Genomic DNA, 21,922 nt, shown 5'->3' with positions numbered 1-21,922 from the left:
CTTAGGTACCTAATAGACTAAATATCACATACATTTTATACTATATGTATAACCAGTCAAGTATATTCATAGCAATAATGTTACGCTTAACTACTTATTTTAAAAAACAATATTTAACTATGGTGACAAATTATTATATTGATTTAAATATAGTAATTTATAAAATTAGTTCCGAATTATTATTTTCAAATAAAACTTAAATGTTTATTAATCATTCAATTTATTATTAAAATATACACTTTAAATTTGTCAGAAGTATTTTTGCTAGCTATTACACACGCATTAATCGTCTTTTAGCGTATCATCTAAATGGTTTGGCGTATTTAAAGCATTACATACTGAATTTATTACCCTAGGAATCTTACATACATCTTCTCCAGTTTTATTTTCCATTGAATGTTTTGCTTTGATTATATATCCCATTTGCTTTTGTGCTTCATTTAAATTTGTTGTCAATACTTCTATTTGATTTCTTAAACGTACATCAATCTATTAAACATGTTAGCAAAAAAAAAAAAAGGTGGATAAGTGGATGTCGCTCTGCTGTACGGTAGGTTACAAGTGAGTCACTGTAATAGATGGTGTTAAATTTGAATTCAATGATATAATATCATTATATAAGAAAAACGATTCTGAGCGAAAACGGTCAGTCAGCCTATGATTTTACCAAGTATATTTGATGATATTATTGTGAATAAAGTAATTTATATATAACCTATTTACGTGGAGCCTTGTCTTAAATTTTCAATCCTTACCCATAAAAGTTAAAAATTTATAAATTTTTAACTACAAAATAATTAATAAATTATAAATTTGATAAATGTTGTCAAAATTTGAACTTTAAATGCTTATAAAAAAAAATTGTGCCTATGTATTTTTAATATTTTTCAACTGCTATTAGAACGATATATCAGGCCTTGTATTAAATTTTCCCGCTTTTTTACCCAACAAATAAAAATTTATTGATATTTATAGAAAAAAAACTAAAAAAATTGAAAACTGACAATGTCCGTAAACAGCTCAAAAAGAGTCAAAATATTTTCAACATTTTATGGTGTATAGAAAATGCTAATATAAACATTCAGTGAAATTTTCAAGTATCTACAGTCATTCGTTTTTTAATTACAATAAAATAAGAAAATCATTACATGAGAAATCGAGTGAATATCAAATGTTGTAAAAATATAAATTTCAGACGCTCGTAAAAATTTAATTAAAGTTTCTTCTAGACATTTTTTTTTTGATAAAGGTAGACAAACTTATGAGTAATCTTATATTACATTTTCAAATCTTAGATTTAAAAAGAAAAATTTTTATGAATTCTCAACTCAAAATAATTTGCTATTTTTCGTGATTTTTCCGTATTTTGTCAAAATTTGAACTTTAAATGCTTATAATTAAAAACTGTGACTAAGGATGTTTAATTTTTTTCATCTGCCTTTGAAACAATAACCTAGGAGCCTTCTATTAAATTTTCAAGCTTTTTTACTCAGCAGATAAAATTTTATTGATATTTATAGAAAAAAAAACTAAAAAAATTGAAAACTGACAATGGCCGTAAACAGCTCAAAAATAGTCAAAATATTTTGTAAATTTTATGGTGTATAGAAAATGCTAATATAAACATTCAGTCAAAATTTCATGTCCTACGGTCATTTGTTTTAGAGTTACACCAAAAAACAAAATCGATTTTCTCGAAAACAGATTTTGCGAAAAAATTCCCGTTTTTCCTTAATTTTTCTTTTGTTTTTCACGTCGCTTGTGAAAACTACTGGGAAATTTTTACTTTTGACCCCCCAAAGTACCAACTAGATTCACTTTCCTATCAGAAAAGTTACTATTGAAGAAAATCCAAGCACTTTTACTGTCCTAAAAGGTGATGACAGACACAAAAATAAAAAAAAAAAAAAAAAAAAAAACACACATCATTGTAGAATCAATACATTCATCGCTTCGCTCAGAATCTAAAATAAATAAATGGTACTAGCCACTATAGGTGTTCCGAAAAATACGACATAATGATTTGATAATATTATTATGATAAGCTAGATTTACACTGCTATACAGTCAAAATATAATATGTTCTGTCAGTTTGTATGCTCTTTCTGTTTTAGAAAAACAATTAACTTAGAACTAATCTTTTTTTTTTAATGTGATACGTACTCTTTTATCTAAAAAACCACGACTGAGAAAACTGTTTGAGTATGACTGCATCTCCCAAGGGCTCTCTGTCACTCCCCGAAAACAAAAATGTTTATTTAATGCAAATCACACGTAAGATGTCAATACCTATCTTCAATGAACAGGTTGTCGTCTTACAAACATAATTTATCGTGTGATAAATAAAAACCATACGTGTCGCCAGTTAAAATTATAAATCAAAATAAAATATAACAACAAAGGCTTCAAATAAAAATCTTATGACTCGAAAATATTGAAGATAATATTTTTGACTTGTCCAGCTCATATGATTCATTAAACAAATTATATAACTCTTCTTCAGGTGATTATCCGAAGTCAAAACAGTTAGCTGTTAATGGACATCAGATTCATTTCTAAAATTAAATACGCCTCATTTTCCTAAATTAATGGAGAATCCCGATGGAAACAGATATTACTCCCCACTCAAACACAATAATAAGTCACCGAAAATCTCTACAACCACTTAACCACTACCACTGACACCGCCAATATTCATTTATGATTTTTTTTAAATCATCAATCATCCTACACACAATTTGATCTTTAATTTCACATGAAGAATTTCTTTGCAAATCCTATGTAAATGGCCTAAAATTAAACGCATACTTAAATGAGACTTATCATGCAATTAAATATTTAAATGAAAACAGTTATATTTTCAAATAATATATCAACTGGAAGAAGATAAATCATATAGTGTGATGATCAGAAATCCCCAAAATTCTACGCATAAAATATGAATATCTAAAAGCTCTCTTTCCACAAATATTTCAAACGTTCTCCGTGGTTAAACAAAAATACCTTTCCCTCTCTTCTTTGTTGACACATCGATACACTCTGTTTTACTAAAATTGGGATTGAAGAACCCCGCACTGAAGATAGTTTTAGTAAAATGTACACCTTTTCATCCAATAGCGCCATAGTGGTACTCAAGGTTACTGTAATCTGAAATCTCCACTTATGAAATTAAATTTAAATTACCGCTCTAATGCTTGCCAAAAATGACACCCCAGCTTATTGTGTATTGTGCATACCGACATTTAACCCACCCAGAATCCTGTAAAAAACCGATGAAGAGATCTCTCCCTAAAAAAATCTCAAATATAGGTTATTTTGATGACTTCCATCTTTCGATCTGATCATTCCAAGATTCCACCTCACATTTTTTTATTGGTCTAATTTTCTATTAAACAGATCGAAAATATAATTTATATTTAAAAAATATTAATAATAATGATAATAATATGATAAGGTGTTGTTTGATCAACCAGAAATATTGTAATATACACGATCATAACAAATTATTGTGTTCAATATTTACGTAGTTCTATCTAATTTATTAAAAAAATAATAACGTTTAAGAATAACCCCATAATATGACCATAGGTAATAATATGTATATGAATATCTTGACATCTCAACTAAATATTTAATTTTCTAGTTAAGTTGTGTTATAAATCAAATGCATGCAATATCTATTCAGAACAAAAATACTCACTTGGTCACGTTTTTGAAACTCTAAACATGCTATTGCCCTGTGTTCGACCAATTTTTGTTCCAACTGTTTTATATATTCAATATATTTGAGCATCTGACATTCAGTAAAATTTTTGGTTTTCGTCACTTGTAGAGCTGCTTCTTTCCTTACAAGATCTAAATTCTCCTTCAATTGTAACGAATAGTGGGTTCGTTCCTTGTATAGTCGTTTGTTTTCCTCCAAACTAGCTTCCAAAGTCAATATCATAGCTCTTCAAAAAGACATATTATATTTTAAAAACTATTAATATTTAATAGTAACAAAAACAGTGCACATAAATAAACTATTATTATGTTTCAATAATACCTGGTTAATGTAAATAAGTATTATTGTAACATTTCTTACCCATCATGCACAACAAATAGGTAAACTTTAATATTAACCAACTTTTTAAACTTATTGAAAAACTTTAATAAGAACGTAAGTAGGTTCAAAATTGGATTTGCAAATGGGATTGAATTGTTTGATAAAAACAAGTTATATGGACGAAATAATAAAATTACAAAGAACGCAGGTCTAATATCGTCAGAATTTGAACTTAAATCGTTCGAAAAAAATTAATTCTAATTCACCTTAATTGTATGTTTTCTTCTTCTAGACATTTGAGTTTTTTGTCTTTATTTTCCCTGTCATCGTCCGCCAAAATTGCTTTCTATCAATTTAAGCATATAAATGTGTACGAATTAAAAATAATTACAATATTATACATTTATTTATGCATACTAATGATTTTATTTCATTCAAAAGATTGACACGGTCATTTTCCAAATCTGTTCTGGCTATTATCTCCTTTTCTAAATCCCGTTGTGCTGTTGCTAATAATCCAGGCAATGTCCCGAGCTCTTCGAGACATGATTTTAGATGATCCTTAAATAACAATATTTCAAAAATAAGTATTATAATTTAATATTTTAAAATATAATCTTTATAAAAACACAACAATTCAAACTATGCCTATATAGTAGTAGTATATAGCATCATGACGTATATCGCTATTATATTTTAATCGGTGTTAGGGAAGAATGCGTTTCTTAACGAGTGTTAAGAAATGTTGTTGATTTTTTTTTTCATTCGCGTTTACATTCATTATTTGTGAACATTCCTCATTCTTTACACCTAGATCGTTCAATTACAATCCTTTTTTTTTAAATGTATTTGTAATATAACCATATTATTGTATCGATGTTTTTATCCACGCTGTAGTATGGGAGGCTACTTATTTCGTATTTATTTTGGGCGTGTGACGTGGGTATATTATTACATAGTTTGGTATATATTTATCATTGATAATAGTCAAGTAGTACCTATGTTATGATGAGAAAAGCGATATTTTCAACTTCAAAATTTAAATTTCATACTATAAACCTACCTATCAGAAATCGTTTAAATATATTCTATACCACATTTATAAGTTTTAATGTAGCGTTGATTTCGATCAATTTTGAACTCCGATGCGATTATGTCGGCTTAAGTAAAGGTATTTTATTTTATATTTATTTGTAATATAGTAGGTACCTAATCTAATCGTATATGTTAATATTTTATAAAACTTAATTATTATACCAATATAAAAAAAAGAAATTTTTTAAAATTTTCTTTTATTTTAGAATTGAACGTTTTGTTTGGAGATTTATAAAATAGTAATTAAAATTAAGGATCCTTTTGAAATAATTTTGGTCGAATAACCAGTAATCACTGACGAAATATACACTATAATTTCAATAGATGATAAAAACTATTGAATAAACAAAATAATTAAAAAGCGAAATTACCGACGTCATTACATTTCATACTTATTTACAATAATTTAGGTAGTTACTTAATATATATTAGTTGTACATTTTATACCTCATATAAAAAATATACAATTCATGTCATATGGTTGTACAAAGTGTTGGTAATTGGTTTTCAAGCAAAATATTAGTAGAAAGTATTGATCAGTTTGTTTCCACATTTCACTATTGAAAATAATTACTATATATCTAGAACTATTATTACACTAAATGGACTGAATGAAGTTCAATACATTTTCTAATCGTACAACAGTGTTTATTAGTAAATCACATCAAAATTTGGTCAAATCATTATTTTTGTCAAGAGAATTACATTCAATAATTTTACCTTTTTAATGTTTTCAAGAACAGTTAGGTACCCTTAATATAGTAATATAACCCAGCATTGATTTGATATTAAAAAAAATTTATTTTAGTCACCAAATTTCAAAATCTGCTAATCGCTATGCGTTTTATTTGTTTGTCAAATATTAAGTTTAATATATTTACATTATGTGACGTTAAAACCGGTTAGGTTAGGTTAAATCCACAGACACTTGTATTTTTCTGGGAAATAAAATATCTCAAACTATTAGTTATAAAGCGAGTATCCGTAGATTTCAAACCGTTTTCATAGAACCTTATAAATGTACTGATTAATATTATAGTAGCTATAAGTTTTCTTGTTTTAAAGAAAAATTATTCAAATTTACAATAGTTAAAAAAACTATGAGATACTAAGTAGAATATTAAAATAGACTTTAATTTATTTTGAATAATTTTAAAACGATGTATAATTGTTTCTTGTTACGTCTTTTAGAGCGTACAACTTGTAAAAGTTATTAACTTGTTAATTACTTTTTAAAAATAAGGTTCACCCTTTTTTATACATAACACTTTTATTATGAATATAAATCAAAAGAAATTTACAAAAAATATTAATTTAAACTAATAATAAATAATAATTTACAATCAAAGAAGAAATTTCCGTTAAAAACTAACTTATTTTTAGTTTTAAACAAGTTTAAGACCAAACGCAAACACTATGTTTTCACACTTTTAAATCTCCAAATTCTCTTTTTTTTCATAATATGGAGAGTTATGAAAAGTTTGAAAACAAAGTTTAAAGATATGATTTGAACAAGAAACATCTGAATATCATTTACTAGAACGTAAAATATCTACCAAACATTTTCTAAAAAATATACGAATATATTATTGTCTTGATTTTATTTTTTGTTATGAGTTTAATTTGAGATTTTCAGCCAGTTACACTTTTAAAAATACAAATATTAAAATGTAACCTATTTATTTTGGTGATAATTATTGATTATAGATTAAAATATAATGTATTTTCGATATTATCTTTTAATTCTAGATTTTTTAAAAATTTTTGATTATAATGTAGATATATGAATTATTTTTAGTGAGGACACATAAACATCATTGATAGAAAGTTATTATTTTAAAGGTATTAGAACACTTCTTGTTTAAATATTTTATTGATCGTTGATACAGTAAAATACCAACCTTTTAAATATTGTAATGGCTCGCGTCGTACAGTTTTATTTATTTTTTTTAACACTTGGATATTATTTATTTTTTACTTACTTAAATAATTTAAAATATAAATAAAATAAAATATTGGCATTTGTAAGCAAAACATTTTCTTTTTTATAATCGAAATATTATATTACAGTTTTTAATTAAAAATGCTGTTCATAAGTTTTGAATTATTGTGATTTATTATTTTTATTAAAACCAATAATATTAATGGATTATATCAAATTGTAGCGTTGTCATGATAATCTTTACTAATTACAGTCACCCGTTGTTCAGAGCGTCAAATCGTCTGGATTATAAAGGATTAAAAATATTAAATCATATTGAGACTACATCACATAGGTAGATACACAGTTTTATTAGTAATTTGTAATTTTATTATGATTGCATTATGTTTTATTTATTTTTGAATTTAATAAGAGATTGTAACTTTTCAAGTGGCCAACTACATTTATTTTACATATTAATGAAATTCGTTTTCTCGTAACTGCCGAAGATCCCACCCAAATAGGAAAAAAAACAAACATCTTACAAGAGCAGGTATTGTATAAATTATCAAATATTATAATACAAGTACATTGAATAAATGATTTTTTTTATACTAAACCCTGTTCATATCATTGCGAAGGGTTCGGGCTTACCAAAACATTACCGATATTATCCAAACCACACTTTAATACAATATTGTTTATGGTTCAAAAGTGTTTGCAATGTTTGAGTTATTTAAAATGAATACTCTATTAATCGCTACACATGCATTGTCACCATATTACAGATGTACAAAATATCAGATCTTTGCTCAGCAGGATCAATATCATGTTTTTAGGCGTTAGCTTAAGCATTAGAGTGAATTTACCAATTATCTAACTTAAAGGTGAAAACATTAAGTAACTATCTGTGTTTTTCTATATTTACATTTTTAAGCAAGATTTGAACATTTTTAATATATCACATACTCGTGGTGTTGATAAAAAATTTAAATACTGTAAAAAATCCAACACCCAAGTATCTATACATAATACCTTTAAGTTCGATAATAGGTCGGATTCACTCAAATATTTAAGCTAAGAACACAAAATTGGTTCTGCTGAATTCAAATTGGATATGTTTTACGTATCTAAGACCAGGACAACACGTCCATGAGTAGCGTCGTCTAAACATTTAATATTTATGTTTATTACATTATTTTAGATTCTGTGTGAAATATATTTATTTTACAATGTCGTGTGTGTGTGGCATCACTATTTGAAGTAAAAACGCTTCAATCTTTGACTTAAATAAATTTTATGGTAAGAAAATGAATTTAGTTAGTATTTAAAAGGGGAGGGAACTGCTAAATTGGTTTTAGACAAAATCGAGAACATTATTTCGTAGTCGATATATATACCTACAACTTGACAGTTTTAAAACGAGATTTCATTTAAGTTTTTATTATTAGAAGTGTAATAATAATTCCACAAATATGTTCAGACACGGTCAAAAAGCTTGAAATTATTTTAATACAAGATCCCACACAATAATATTATTATGTTGTTTTCGTTGCAATAAAAATATATTAAAAATAAAAATTATCATTGATTATGAATGTTATAATACTAGTATTTATAATCAATGATATTATGCATGGTATTTTTATAAGTGTTTTAAGTTCAAACATAGTTTCCCAAAATTATTTAATACTCTATTCTGAATACTTTTGCAAGTATTTGTATTACTTTATTCGGAATACCTTATAATATTAAAATGAAGTTTGAACCCAAGTCAAGTCAAATATTGCCCCTTATTTATATATGTATTATAATAATTAATAATATGATAATATTTATAACGAACAAGTGGTAAATATTTCAACCTAGCAAGTCTACTACTTTGTCTATCCGTCTAAATGAAAACCTTAGAACTATTCAAAACATTTTTCATAATAATACAGGATGGATATCTTACATTCATTCGATTGAACTCCGCTTCATATTCTTCAGCGATTGTATTTTTTTCCTTACAAATACTTTCAATACGATATTTTTGTTCTTGATTCGTCTGGAGAACTGCCAAATACTAAAACGCAGTGGTTTGATAACATATAGAAAAAAATAACATGACATTAGTTCAGAGGACAACGTTAATTTTATAGTTTTAACATTGGAACCAAAATGACCTTTGATTTTTTATCCTCGAGTTCAGTCAGATGAAAATCGAGTACCATTTGCATGTTATTTTTTTCCTCGGTTGCCTCTAGCAAACGACTTCTCAAGCTCTCAATCAAATATTTTTCATTCGAACTGGCCACTTCAGGATCCTGTATAAATATTGAGTTATTCATATTATACCTACCCTCAACAATACTGTAAATCAATTACGTGGGATTTGGCTGAATTGAATTCAAACAATTGTTTTTGTAACTGGCACACTTGTGTTTTTAATATCGTTAAACGGCCCTCACAAGTCTTATGCTTACACTCAGCGTCGGTTAACATATTTCGTAGATCTGCAATTTCTAATAACTTATTGCTGAAAATCAATGTAGGTTAATATTTCGTGAGTAAGTAATTATGCAAGTTGATACATACTACATAAATTATTATGTTTTAACAATTAATAATATAATATACAATTTATTTTATACATAATATTGTGTAGGTACTACGCAGTGTGTAGTGTGGTCTGAAATATCTGGTCTCGAATTGAGTTATGAGATTTTTTTATTATTATTATTAAATATCATTCGAATATAATTGAATCACAAATTGTGATTTTCGATTATGAGTGGAGCGCTGAATTTATTGGTTTACAATGAAATGTTTTTGTATGTGTATGTGACGACGCGTTTTGGAGCAAAACATTTACTTTACTCAACATTGAGAATGGTTCCTGGAAAGAAATTTGATACAGTCGCTACAATAGGCTTTAGCTAGTCGAAAGTATTCGATTTTAAGTACTATACTGAATAGTTGGGAAATACTAACAACAACAAAAACGGCAGAAAACCAGAATATATTTTCAACAACAGTTTTCAACAAAATCAATTTCGTTTTATTGTTATATTTAAAAAGGAATAACGGTGAAATTCGAAATTTTCATTAAATATGTATATTCAAATTTTCTAAACATAATACAATTTTTGAAATATATTATTTATAAATTATTATATTATAATTTACTCTATTAAAATTAAAAATATATGACTTTGTTGATATTGTTTTTATGATTTATGTGAAGATTTTTTATATCTCGTAAAAAAGTTGAAAATTTAATACAATAGGTACCTATGCAATATGCATAATATTATGTTATTTGACGTAGCTATTAAAAAATATTGAAAATACATAGTATTGATACTTTTTATAAGCATTTGAAGTTAAAATATCAAAGAAATTGGTTCTACCCGAAAAAAAAAATTTATCCTAAAAATATATTAGTTAGGTAGTTATTTATTGTGATTCAACAAAATGTTAATCCTAAAAAACTGAAACATTGGCTATTAATTATATTATTATTTTTAATGGTTACTCAATGACAATATTGTTTTTTTTTTCTCTAAGCAAATTGTACCTATAATATTACTTTCATAGTCCGTTCGCACGGGTATGCAGGGTATACACTTGCATATTCAGTTGGTTCAATTAGTAGACACTTTTTAAAGGGAATAATATTATAATAAAAGTCCAAAAATAACACTTTTTAGAAAAAAAAATAACATCATTTGTAGGTACGTTCTATGTTCGTTGTTCACGGCTGAATAATTATATGACAACAGAATAATACGATCATATCTTTTTCAATAAACACGCCTTTATAAAAAAACGATTTCAACGTAAAAATAATTTTAAAAATGATGAAAATCCCATTGTTTTTTACATTATAAGAATCAGTGGTAATACATATATTCAAGGCAACGGTATGAGCAATGCCATTTAAGGACATTTATATTTTTGGGAAGCACATTTTATCAGCCTCATACCCTGCGACCAAACGTTGCACACATTATTACTCTATTTTATGTACCATACTTGTGCATGTAACTAGTTTTTATTTGAACAGTATGTACAGTTATTAGGATTGATTATGTATTATTATATTATCATAATGTCATATTATATTTTGTCAACTCACTTATAGTCCGCCAATAATTTATTATACTCCGCCGTCTTGGGTTCAAGATCATTGCATAGAGTTTTCGTCTCTGCACAATTCTATACACAGTCATAGAAAACCTTATACTAATAAGTCGGCTACGCTATTATTCATTTTTTGTGTTAAAAAACTTACAAGACACATGTTCTCAGATATGTTTAATACTTTTTTAGCTAATTCAATCTGGCATTTGTCACGTTGTAGTCTCTTTAATTCGTCATTTAATCGATTGATTTCAAGCATTAAAACTTGCGGTTGTGATTTCTTTAAAATCGAATTTTAAAATTTAATAAAAAAAAAAAACTTATAAAAGTATAAACAGTTTGATATTATGATTTGTTTAAATTAATTAATACCGATTCGTTGTGATCAGGAAAGCATGCGCCATTATCATTTGTCCCTTTAGATTTCTTGGTAGCTAGCTGAAAAAATAACCAGAGTTGTTATGTTTGATGGTTTAAAAAAAATATCACCTTATTTCACCTTATGTTTAAGAGAATTTGTTAAGGCAAGTGTTTGTTGATTCTAAAAGAAAAAAAATTGATTAGTACTTAATTACAATCACATTAATAGAGAGTTGTCATTACAGCACTGTTAAGTTTGCACAGAAAATCACGGTTCTGTTGATTTAATATCTTTATTCCTCCCTTCATTGACATAAGTTCATTTTTAAATCCTTCATTTATACAATCAGTATCTGCATTATTGGAATGTGTATGGCAGTTATCAGTTACGGCACAATTATCTTCGCAATCGCTCAAACAACAATATTCAGATTCATCATTACACGAACAAATTGACTCGTTATCATGCTAAAGTAATATTTAATTGGAGAAGTTTATCTTTTTTTTTAAAAAAAACCTTATACTTTTATATTTAAATATAACATTAAAAAATCAGCTAATTTTCATCACTAACTTCATTGAATTTAATTCCATTATTATTTAGATCATAACGAAAAAACGTTGGGTACTCTTGTTCATTGTTAATCAATATCCACGGGGCAATTAGTTCTTTGTCCTTAAATCAATAATACAAACATATTTATTAAAATCATATTTTTATGTACATTTTAAATTAATTAAATTATTTTAGTTGTGAATTGTAATAGTATCTATCAGTTTTATTATTATTTCCAGTTATAAAATGCCTACTATAATCCAATTTGTTTTTAAATATTCAGTTGACTGAGCTATTTAATAATAATTTGACTAAACAAATGCCGAAAATGTATAGTTTTATATTTTCAATTATTACATTATATAATATGCATATTACATATTTATTTAATTAGGTAAATTAATCAATTTATATTTGTTCATAGTCACTATTTACTGCTATATTAAAATGTTTATTTATAAGAATTATATTCGATTATATGTTTTATCATTTTATTTATAATCAAAGATGTTTATAAGCTCATAATATTTTAAGATTATTATCAAAACGAGAAAGATATTGGATTTAAAACAAATATGAATTTATCCTAATTATTTTTTTAGTCAATACATTTAGTATAAAAAAATAAGTAAAAATGCTTCACAAACCATTTTTATAATAACTGAATTTAAATCGTTCATCAACTTTATTATTTTAAATTAATTTTGATGAATATTCAAGTCAATACATTTGAGCACCTCTTTTTAACAAAACATTGGCTAGTCAAATATTCGTTATACTCAAAATCATACTTTAAATAGTGAGATAAAATTGTGTACACGTAATGATCATTCTAATCAACCTTAATCGTGTACTCACTAGTGATAACCTTTTTACATTGCTGACATTTTGGTAGTAGCTTTAATTTAGGAAGTACATAGTAATCTATTAAGTACGAACAATTAAGAGAATTCTAACTTTTATACAGTACCTATAAGTGGAATATTTATAGTACTATTGTATTTAAATTGGTAACTGATTTAGTTAAGTGTACCAAAGTGTCTAAAAACAAATAATGATGTATTTGAAATATTGTATGTTTGAATAAATCAGTCTAAAATTAGTTCATTATTGTATCCATATATAAATAATTAAGTACGTTTTGTACTGCAGGTAATAACCACATAATTATTGTTAAGAAGTATAATTTTTGTTATTATTATATTGCGATCACTAATTTTAGAATAACATATTATATATCTAAATATATTTTTAAACATTTAAAATTTCGTAAAGAGAACAGCACACGCCCGCTTCTTAATGAGTTGTATTTTATTTTGTTCTTCAAGATGATAATGGACCCCACTAAACCTATATGAAGACAATTTTAAAAATATAAATACTAATTCAAAGTATCTTACAGATAATCCCATCTTATGAACATAATATTTCAATAGTGATTTCAAAATGATAATACGCAAAAAAATTTAGAATGGTAAATAATTGTTTTTATTTTATCAATATCAATGTTAAAAAAAAAAAAAATTCAAAAATATAAAAATGATATTGTTCAGTCAAAGTGCCTCTATTTTTATGAAGAAAATTTCCTTTTTATAAACTTTAGGTTTTTAACAAACAATATAATAATATAAACCACGAGTGCGTGGTATCCTGCTGTTAATAATAAAAAAAAAAAGTTTTTATTTGAGATCTGAAATAGTAGATATTAAAACTTATGAATGAACTATATTATACGATATGTATTTAAATTATTATAGGAAAAACGATGTTGTGGTTTAACGAGTAAATTTTGTTAACTCAATAATTTAAATTAACATAATAATAATGAAACTGGGTACCACCATCGGGATTGACAAAATGTTATTATAGTCAATCGCCGATTACATTTTAATTGTTAGATGGAGAGTGTAGAAATATTATCAAACTTTTTAAATATCAATATTGTATTGTACTTTATACTTCTCGTATGCATGATGAGGGTGATTTAAAAAGTAATATATATATAATTATGTGTTTAGTTTGTAAGTAGAGTTCGACGGTCATTATTTTACAATTAATATCTAACAGGATTACGGTATTTCCTTCAGTTTAATATTTTAATCAGTAGGTACCTACTTCTTCAATACTATTAAAAAGTATGTCTTACAGATGCTTTGACTACTGATGTCATACAATTTTTTGGATTGGTAAGTTGAGCTATGTCAATTTTTTGGCATTCGAGGTTTTCAAGATCGAAGTTATTAGTATTAGCCAATTTGAGTACTTCAGCGACAGTTTTTTTGTAACATGCCACCATTTCTGTTAACTGTTCTTGTACCTTACATACTTCCATTTCATTCGATTTTGTGGCTCCACATTCCTGTACAGTATAATATATCAACATTAACCGTTTATACACTATTAAGTTATCAACAAAAAATATACACACATTTTTCATATTAGCTAAGTCCTGCTTCAATTGCATTATTATTTTCGCAATATTTACGGCTTTTTTATCAGCATCTCGAATCGATTCTAAGCAACCGCCATTATCATCGATTTCGAAATTTGTAGACACAATTTCCAGTTCATCTTTGCTATCCTATAAAATTATATCAAACTTCATAAAAAATTCTATAATATAGGATTTAAAAATGGCATCATTTATACCGTCATCTTCTTTATAATTTTATGGTATTTATATCTTATTGTGTACTTCAATTTATAAAAAAAAATAATTTATGCTTTACACAAATAAAAAATTTGCGAAAAATTTTTTGAAAGTTACATAAATCAGCCAACTAACTTAATACAATTTTTAATCAATACAAATATAGATGTTTTATAGAATAATTATAATATTGCATAGTAACCGCGTGGGCTCGAAGCATGTGATCAATAATACACATATTATTATGGCACTCGTTGTCAAATCAATAGGCATTATTTTGCATAGAACAATATTAAATTTAATACATTCATCGATAACCTATCTACTATAAGTCCTATAATAAGAAAATCCACTTTGATCTTTTCACGATTTATATAAATTATTAATACCTTTCAAGTTTCGATATATTATTGTATTAGGTAATGCATTTTCATACATTCCATTATCTATCCAGATACACTTGTTTTCTCTATACCTAGGTAATATTACCTATATGAGAGTTTTCTATTTATAAAAAATGTATGTTTATGTGATACTGGCCTTTTGGGTGATTATAAAAATAAATAATTAATAATATAAGTACTACAATGTTTTATAAGTTGATACCAGTGTACAAATGATTATGGCACATGGACTATTGCATGGACAATTGAAGCATTGGGATTTTATAAATATTAAAAATTAATTTTAAATTCTTAGAGTTTTTTTCAATTACAGTATTTGATTTCAATCAGATATTCGGGTATCATATTTTGATATTTTACCTGTTTAATATTGTTAAATTAATATTGAATTGGTTATTTTAGAAATAATCATTACTTTAAGTAGATGTAGGTAGGTAGGTACTTAACTAATTTTGGATAAATATAATTAATACAACTAGAGCTTTGTTTTTCTATTATATTTATCATTAACAACTGTGTTATTCACTGGTGACAAGTCTTCAATTTCGTTTGACTACCCAGGAAGTTAAAACGAGAGACTTAAGCATACTAATAAGCATAGGGTACCCATATGAATTATAATGTGTATTAATTTTGTTGTCAGATGTATGACTCCGTTCGGTTACGCATAAATCATGTAGACACAAATGGGCTTTTCAAATACTGTAGCACTGAATGCATTTATGCGCATCAATGACTTTTCTGGTTGATAGTTTTAGTTTAGGTGCATTATGTGTCAAGATATTTAGTTTTCTGTTGGCATTTAACACAATCTGTTTTCATGAGAACGGTAGACGTATTGCTGGTTTGCCCCATTTAAAATAAACTATAATTTCCCGAGAAAATTATTTGTTACTCAATAATTTTCGAATAAAATATTATTTTGTCACGTATTATAAAAAATGTTATTTTATTTTGCGGTCTGTAAACAGAAAGTAAGAAATATTTAGGAAAGTCAACAAATATCATTAACCAATAATAATTATTTTATAATTGAAATATTTTGAAAACTTTATTGGAATTAATATAAAATTAAATTATTCTAGTGCATCTGATTGAAAAAAGTTATAACAAACGAACGTGGCCGTGGTAAGAAAATTCAGAAATTAAAATAGCAATCAAACTTATAAATTATATAAAAAAAAAATAGAATAGAATACCTATTTTTATTGGTATTGACTCGTGAGTTGTATATAAAATGTAATTAATGCGTAATTAAGTGTGGTGACTAGACAGTATTGTTATAATTGATCAGAAGGTTATAATTTCAATTAATCAACAATGATAATTGTATTTTCATTTAATTTGCTTAGTTCTAAATCTCAAGTATAATCAATGCCATCTCTAACAGACAGATAATTATGCATAATATTTGCATCAATGAATTTTGGTAAATTTCTTGTTTGGTTTACCCTCACTTGTGGATCGTGGGTGATTTAAATGCCTTAGAACTAATTGTATAAATTAAGGACACTCTATAACGCAATATAATAATGACGGTGTATCTATATAGTACCTATATATACCGACTTATTATACATTCGCAATTATTATACATGTAGGTTCTCCTGAGAGATTATCTTTCTCAGCATTAAATAGAATAAAGAACCATCTTAGGAGTAGTATCAAAAAAGTAAGAACATTTTGTATTTATACTTATTTTATTAATAAAGATGTATATATTTTAGGTTCTGATTGGAGTAATTTAAAATATCAAAAAACAAAGTTTTTTTGTGTGTTTACCATACTCTTTTGGAGCAGTAAAAATTTCAACCTTGTACTCTAAGAGTGGTTTTTGGTAAAAAATTGTATCTTGTAGGTACTTTAGGTAAATGAAGGGGGAGGGGGTAAAAAGTAAAAGTCACCAGTACTTTTTATAATATAGTGAAAATAAAACTGTAAATTTTTACGAAAAACCAGTTTTTGACAAATTTGTATTTGCTCGTTGTAAAAATTTGAAAAAAACTTTAGAGGCATAGATTTTTCAAAAAATTTTTGAAAATGTAATACAAGATGTATCATAAGTTGTTCTTACCTCAATTAAAAATTGAGCAAATGTACATGGTCACATTTTTTTTTTATTAGCGTTTAATTTTGAATGTCATACAAAATTTATCAAAATCAATAAAATATGTAAATTATTTTGTAAAACAAAATTCATGAAATTTATAATTTTAACACTTTATGATTGAATATATTTTAATACAGTATGCACTATAATTACTTTTTATTGAAAATTAAAAAAAAAAAAGGTTCAACATAAAGCCACATAAGCATATTATTATAATTATTATCATCATACAGCGATTTAACTTCAACTATTGATAGCATTGTATATTTGGATACTAAACGTATAATAATGACTTTCTCTTGAAGAAATATTTTTGTTATTTTTTTATTATTTAAAGAATATTATTCGTAGAAACTTAAAATATTTCACTATAATTTTTTATACACAGTCAAATTTTCAAAATATTTAGTCTTATTTTCAGCTAGATACTTATAGACGTTTGAAATATTTGGTTTTTTTAGTTTTTGTTCTATAAATGATGTGTATTGTGTGATAACTAAAAGTGTTGACCATTTTAAAGCTGTTCACTCAGTTTTTATTTGTATTAAAATGTTTACGTTAATAAGAACAGAAAATGATTTATTTTGTTTTACGAAATATTTATGTTTTAGCCATTTAATTTTATGATGGTTTAATCAATTTAATTCAAACTACCAAAATTAAAAATTAATTTTGATAAAATATTTGCCTAAAACCCAAATAATAAAATAGATCAATATTGTTCAAGAACTTTGAAAGACAAAGTTTTTGAAAGAGTTTACGGTTAATGGAATTTAGATACCTAACCCTTTTCCATCTTCTACATACATACAAATACATATTTATAAACCAGTCTAGGTTATAAATATCTTATTTTAGACGGTTCTTTTTTTCCATTTTTCGACTATATACATTATTAGTGTATTGTCCTTATTTTCTGAATTTGAATTCCTTTCACGATACTTGTTTATCATATGTAATATAATATAAAAAAAAAAATATTCTAAAAGTTTGGAATACGTTTTAAATATGAACAATATTGAATGTACCTATGCATCACCGTTTTAAAATGTAAATTGAAAAGTTAAAGAAAGAATAAATCAGAAGATAATAATCATTACCTACTTCTATTTTCGAATAAAGTATATGATATAATATAGTATATATAGTAATTAGTGTATATAGTAATTAATAAAAAAAAAATTGTTTTAAATTTTCATTCTTAGTTTTTATGTTTTTATGATCATCTTTATAGTAATAGTTCAGTTCTATTTTCTCGCGTTTCGACATGTTTATGCTTTGAGTTATTTACCCTATAAAAGCTGGTCTCATTATTCTAAATTCTTAAATTTGTTGTTGCCATGATAAAAACAAAACTTCCAATTTCAATAGATACATGATCTGGGTGCTCTATATTAATTCGAATCCACCTTAGCCTAAAGCAAGGCCACTCCGATTGACAGTCGGTTCGGAAAGATAATCCTGCTGAGTGTTGACTAAGCATCTGGAGCGTATCCGAAAAGCGACAGACGGTCACGTAAGCCATCGTATTCCAATGTTTAACAAACACAAAAGGTAAAATATACAAAATGCAATATTCATGGTTATTATTTATATATCCTTATACACACAAAACATACCTGTGCAATTTATTTTATTATACCAACAACAAACAATAATATTTCGCAACACAAGGTCCGCTGTCCTATATCGATTTAGGCGTAGTTATATTGCGAATTGACCGATATTATAGGTCCGTAAAAACGTATTTTGCAATATCATTCTCGATTTATCGCTATAATATTATAATATTATTTAAATTTTTTTTTTTTACAAGTATTCGACATTAATAATATACCTACCAAAGTACATAGTATTATTTAACATGTACCTATGACCTACGCCTACCTTTTTTTTTTCATATAGAAATATATCATAGATTATGGTATCTACGTGTTTATATAAATCACAAACGGTATAAGTGTAATAATTGTACGATAACTACTGCGTTAAATTTAAGTTTAAAATTGGAATAAAACAGTCTGTTGGTTTATCTATATTACCTACAACAGTTGTATTGTTGTATACAAATTCTTGTGTTTTCGGTTTTATGTGGTTTATTCCTGCACAAACACGAAACTAAATTCCATTCCGAGGAGCCACGACTCTATTTATCCAAACGGTTTATCAGGTTTAGAGTAAAGAGTTAAGGCTAGCTAGCTTGCATTGCTTTTAAGTTGGGAAATTGCAGGGATTGGCTTTATGGTAGAACTATGTTGATAAATACGTGTAATGTTTATATTATTTCTGTGTTTTGATACTATCCACTGAGCGCTAATATTTATGGTCGTATAATTTCATAGATATATAACTTAACATAACTTAATATAACTTCACATCGGATTTCTACTGAATAATAATAGTTGTAATATGATTGCTTTTATACACATATATAATACATAGAAAATACTTTTAAAGACAATTATAGTTTATTAAACTGCCTAATATTTTTATGTTTGATTCCATAATATAGTATATGATGAACCTATACTTGCAGTCTTGTAAAGTATTTGAGTAAAAGTATTTGAATACTTTAGAAAAAAGTACTTGGGCAAAGTATTTTCAGTTAATTCTCAAAGTATCTGTATTTAAAATCAAATACTCATTTCTTTTAGTTAAATTTTTTTATTAATTTTAATTTTAATTACATAACAAAAAACTAAAAAACTGAAAATTGATAATAATGTATTTTTCAATAATCATTCTCAACCTAAAACTCAAATACTCCAACGAAAAAAGAACCTATGAGTATTTTATAATTACACAAAATTATACGGTGTAAAATGCTCTATAAAATTAACTTTAAACATTCAAATCGGTTCAGTGGATACTTGATTATAAGGTAAAAATTATATTTATAAAGAGTTTGAAAGTACTTGAAAGTATCAACAGTTTAAACTTTAAAGTATTTGTATTTGTACTCGAATATGTTTCTGCCCGAGTATTCAAATACGCATTTCAAATACTTTTCAAAATAATTATCTGTATCTGAACTTGAATAGGTGCTCTTAAAAAAGTATCTTTTACAAGACTGCCTAGGTACTTGCATTGTAACATTTACAGACATTCTACGATAAAATTATAGTAGTTGTAACTTGAGGTATGTACACTTGAGCATATTCTATTGTTTATACATCTGGACTACACTACATCCCACACGTGGCTTGATTAAATCTAAATACATGGAAATGTCCAAATTTTGTATTCAATTATTTTAATTTGCGTGAAACCACTGCAGGGCAGGTATAATATGTATAATATTATGTACTAACTCCTGAAAGACTATGTTCTATTATAACTCATTGTTTATACTTTATAATACACCTAGTAAGTCTTGTTTATTCATTTATGATATTTACATAATGTTCCTCACTAATAAACATTTCCCCTGTTCCGGTATAAAACAATTTGGATTTGTAGGTATATTATAATTCATGTTAAAAATAACTTGACAGTTGTAAACTGTGGTGCATTTATTTGTACATATTATATAAGATATATTTATTTATCAAACATTTTAATGAGGTTTAACGAGAGGGGTGAAAATATTTCACTCGTCTCGTATTCTTTTATAATATTATACCTAACTTAATTATTTAATATATATATTATATCTGTATAATGTCTATTAAAAGTAATATTCCGTCTATGGCTGTCTGTTATTTTTATTATTTTAAATTTGTGTATTTTAATATTATTTTTATCTTGTAGTTATATATTTTGAAAACGCTCAAACAGCATAATAATTATAAATACCCAGTATTCCAAATATCATACATAAGTATTAGTAAATCACGATACTCGTGTATTTAATTAACGCTTATAATAATAAGAAAAAAATAATAAAACCACTAAAGTAAAATGTAAATCAAAAATGATATAAAAGTATTTTTCATTTGACGAAATTAAAATGCTTTATAGTTTTGTGAAAAATGAATGTGATTTGTATACCCAAATGATTGTATTATTGTTATTATAATATAGTGATGTTCAATTGTGTTGTAATTTATTGCACCTATGTGTATTATACACATTACACATGTATGACGTATGTATTGACATGTATTGACGTACCTACGCAAAGGTATAAAAGTAAATAAAAACTAAGGTGTTATTTGGCATATTTTCTGCAAAGTAAAAGTATATGAAAATCTTACCTTCCACGTATTATATTTTTAAAAGTTCAATGTAGGTACAAATTATTTTTATAAGTTAAGAATTTTCATACCCTAAATAAAAAACTTGTTTCATAATTTTACGCATCGTTAACGATTGTTTGGAAAGTTTAATAAATACTGTTTTCACTATCATAATGTAAAGGTCAAATACTTATTTATAATGTATAGTTAAGTTCAATATACTTTATTTAAAAAAAGTTTCATGCCACAATTTAACGTAAAATCCATAAAAAATATTTTGATAGATAGTTTTAAATTATTTCATTAGGTAATATTAAAAATGAAATCCAAATATTAACCACGTATGTATTAACTCGGTTTAGTGCATTTAACAATTTTTTTTAAGTATACTCTATGGCAGCAATTAAAATTTTTTTTACAACAGTTATAATATTTATTATAATATTTCTGCCAAATTTAAATTTGATGAAAAGCC

The 21,922-nt window shown here is 25.8% G+C and overlaps 2 protein-coding genes across 2 annotated transcripts in view; one reads left to right on the top strand and one right to left on the bottom strand.

Annotated features, from left to right (window-relative positions):
• Positions 1-21,922, top strand: part of LOC132936233 (hemicentin-1-like) — a 281,074-nt gene that overhangs the window by 166,179 nt on the left and 92,973 nt on the right. The window lies entirely within an intron of this gene.
• On the bottom strand, positions 196-14,760 carry LOC132936002 (myosin-11-like). Its single transcript, XM_061002653.1, has 16 exons — positions 14,755-14,760; positions 14,534-14,686; positions 14,252-14,464; positions 12,124-12,225; positions 11,793-12,017; positions 11,689-11,730; positions 11,562-11,627; positions 11,341-11,469; positions 11,185-11,264; positions 9,432-9,582; positions 9,230-9,370; positions 9,019-9,129; positions 4,463-4,606; positions 4,312-4,391; positions 3,701-3,950; positions 196-489 (listed from the first exon to the last, which is right to left on the bottom strand). The coding sequence occupies exons 1-16, from the start codon at positions 14,758-14,760 to the stop codon at positions 283-285; spliced, it is 2,100 nt and encodes a 699-aa protein (XP_060858636.1). The 3' UTR covers positions 196-282.

Source organism: Metopolophium dirhodum, chromosome 1, assembly GCF_019925205.1.
Source record: "Metopolophium dirhodum isolate CAU chromosome 1, ASM1992520v1, whole genome shotgun sequence".
NCBI lineage: Eukaryota > Metazoa > Arthropoda > Insecta > Hemiptera > Aphididae > Metopolophium > Metopolophium dirhodum.
Note: the sequence above shows the minus strand (reverse complement) of the source record. Positions and strands in the feature narration are given on the sequence as shown.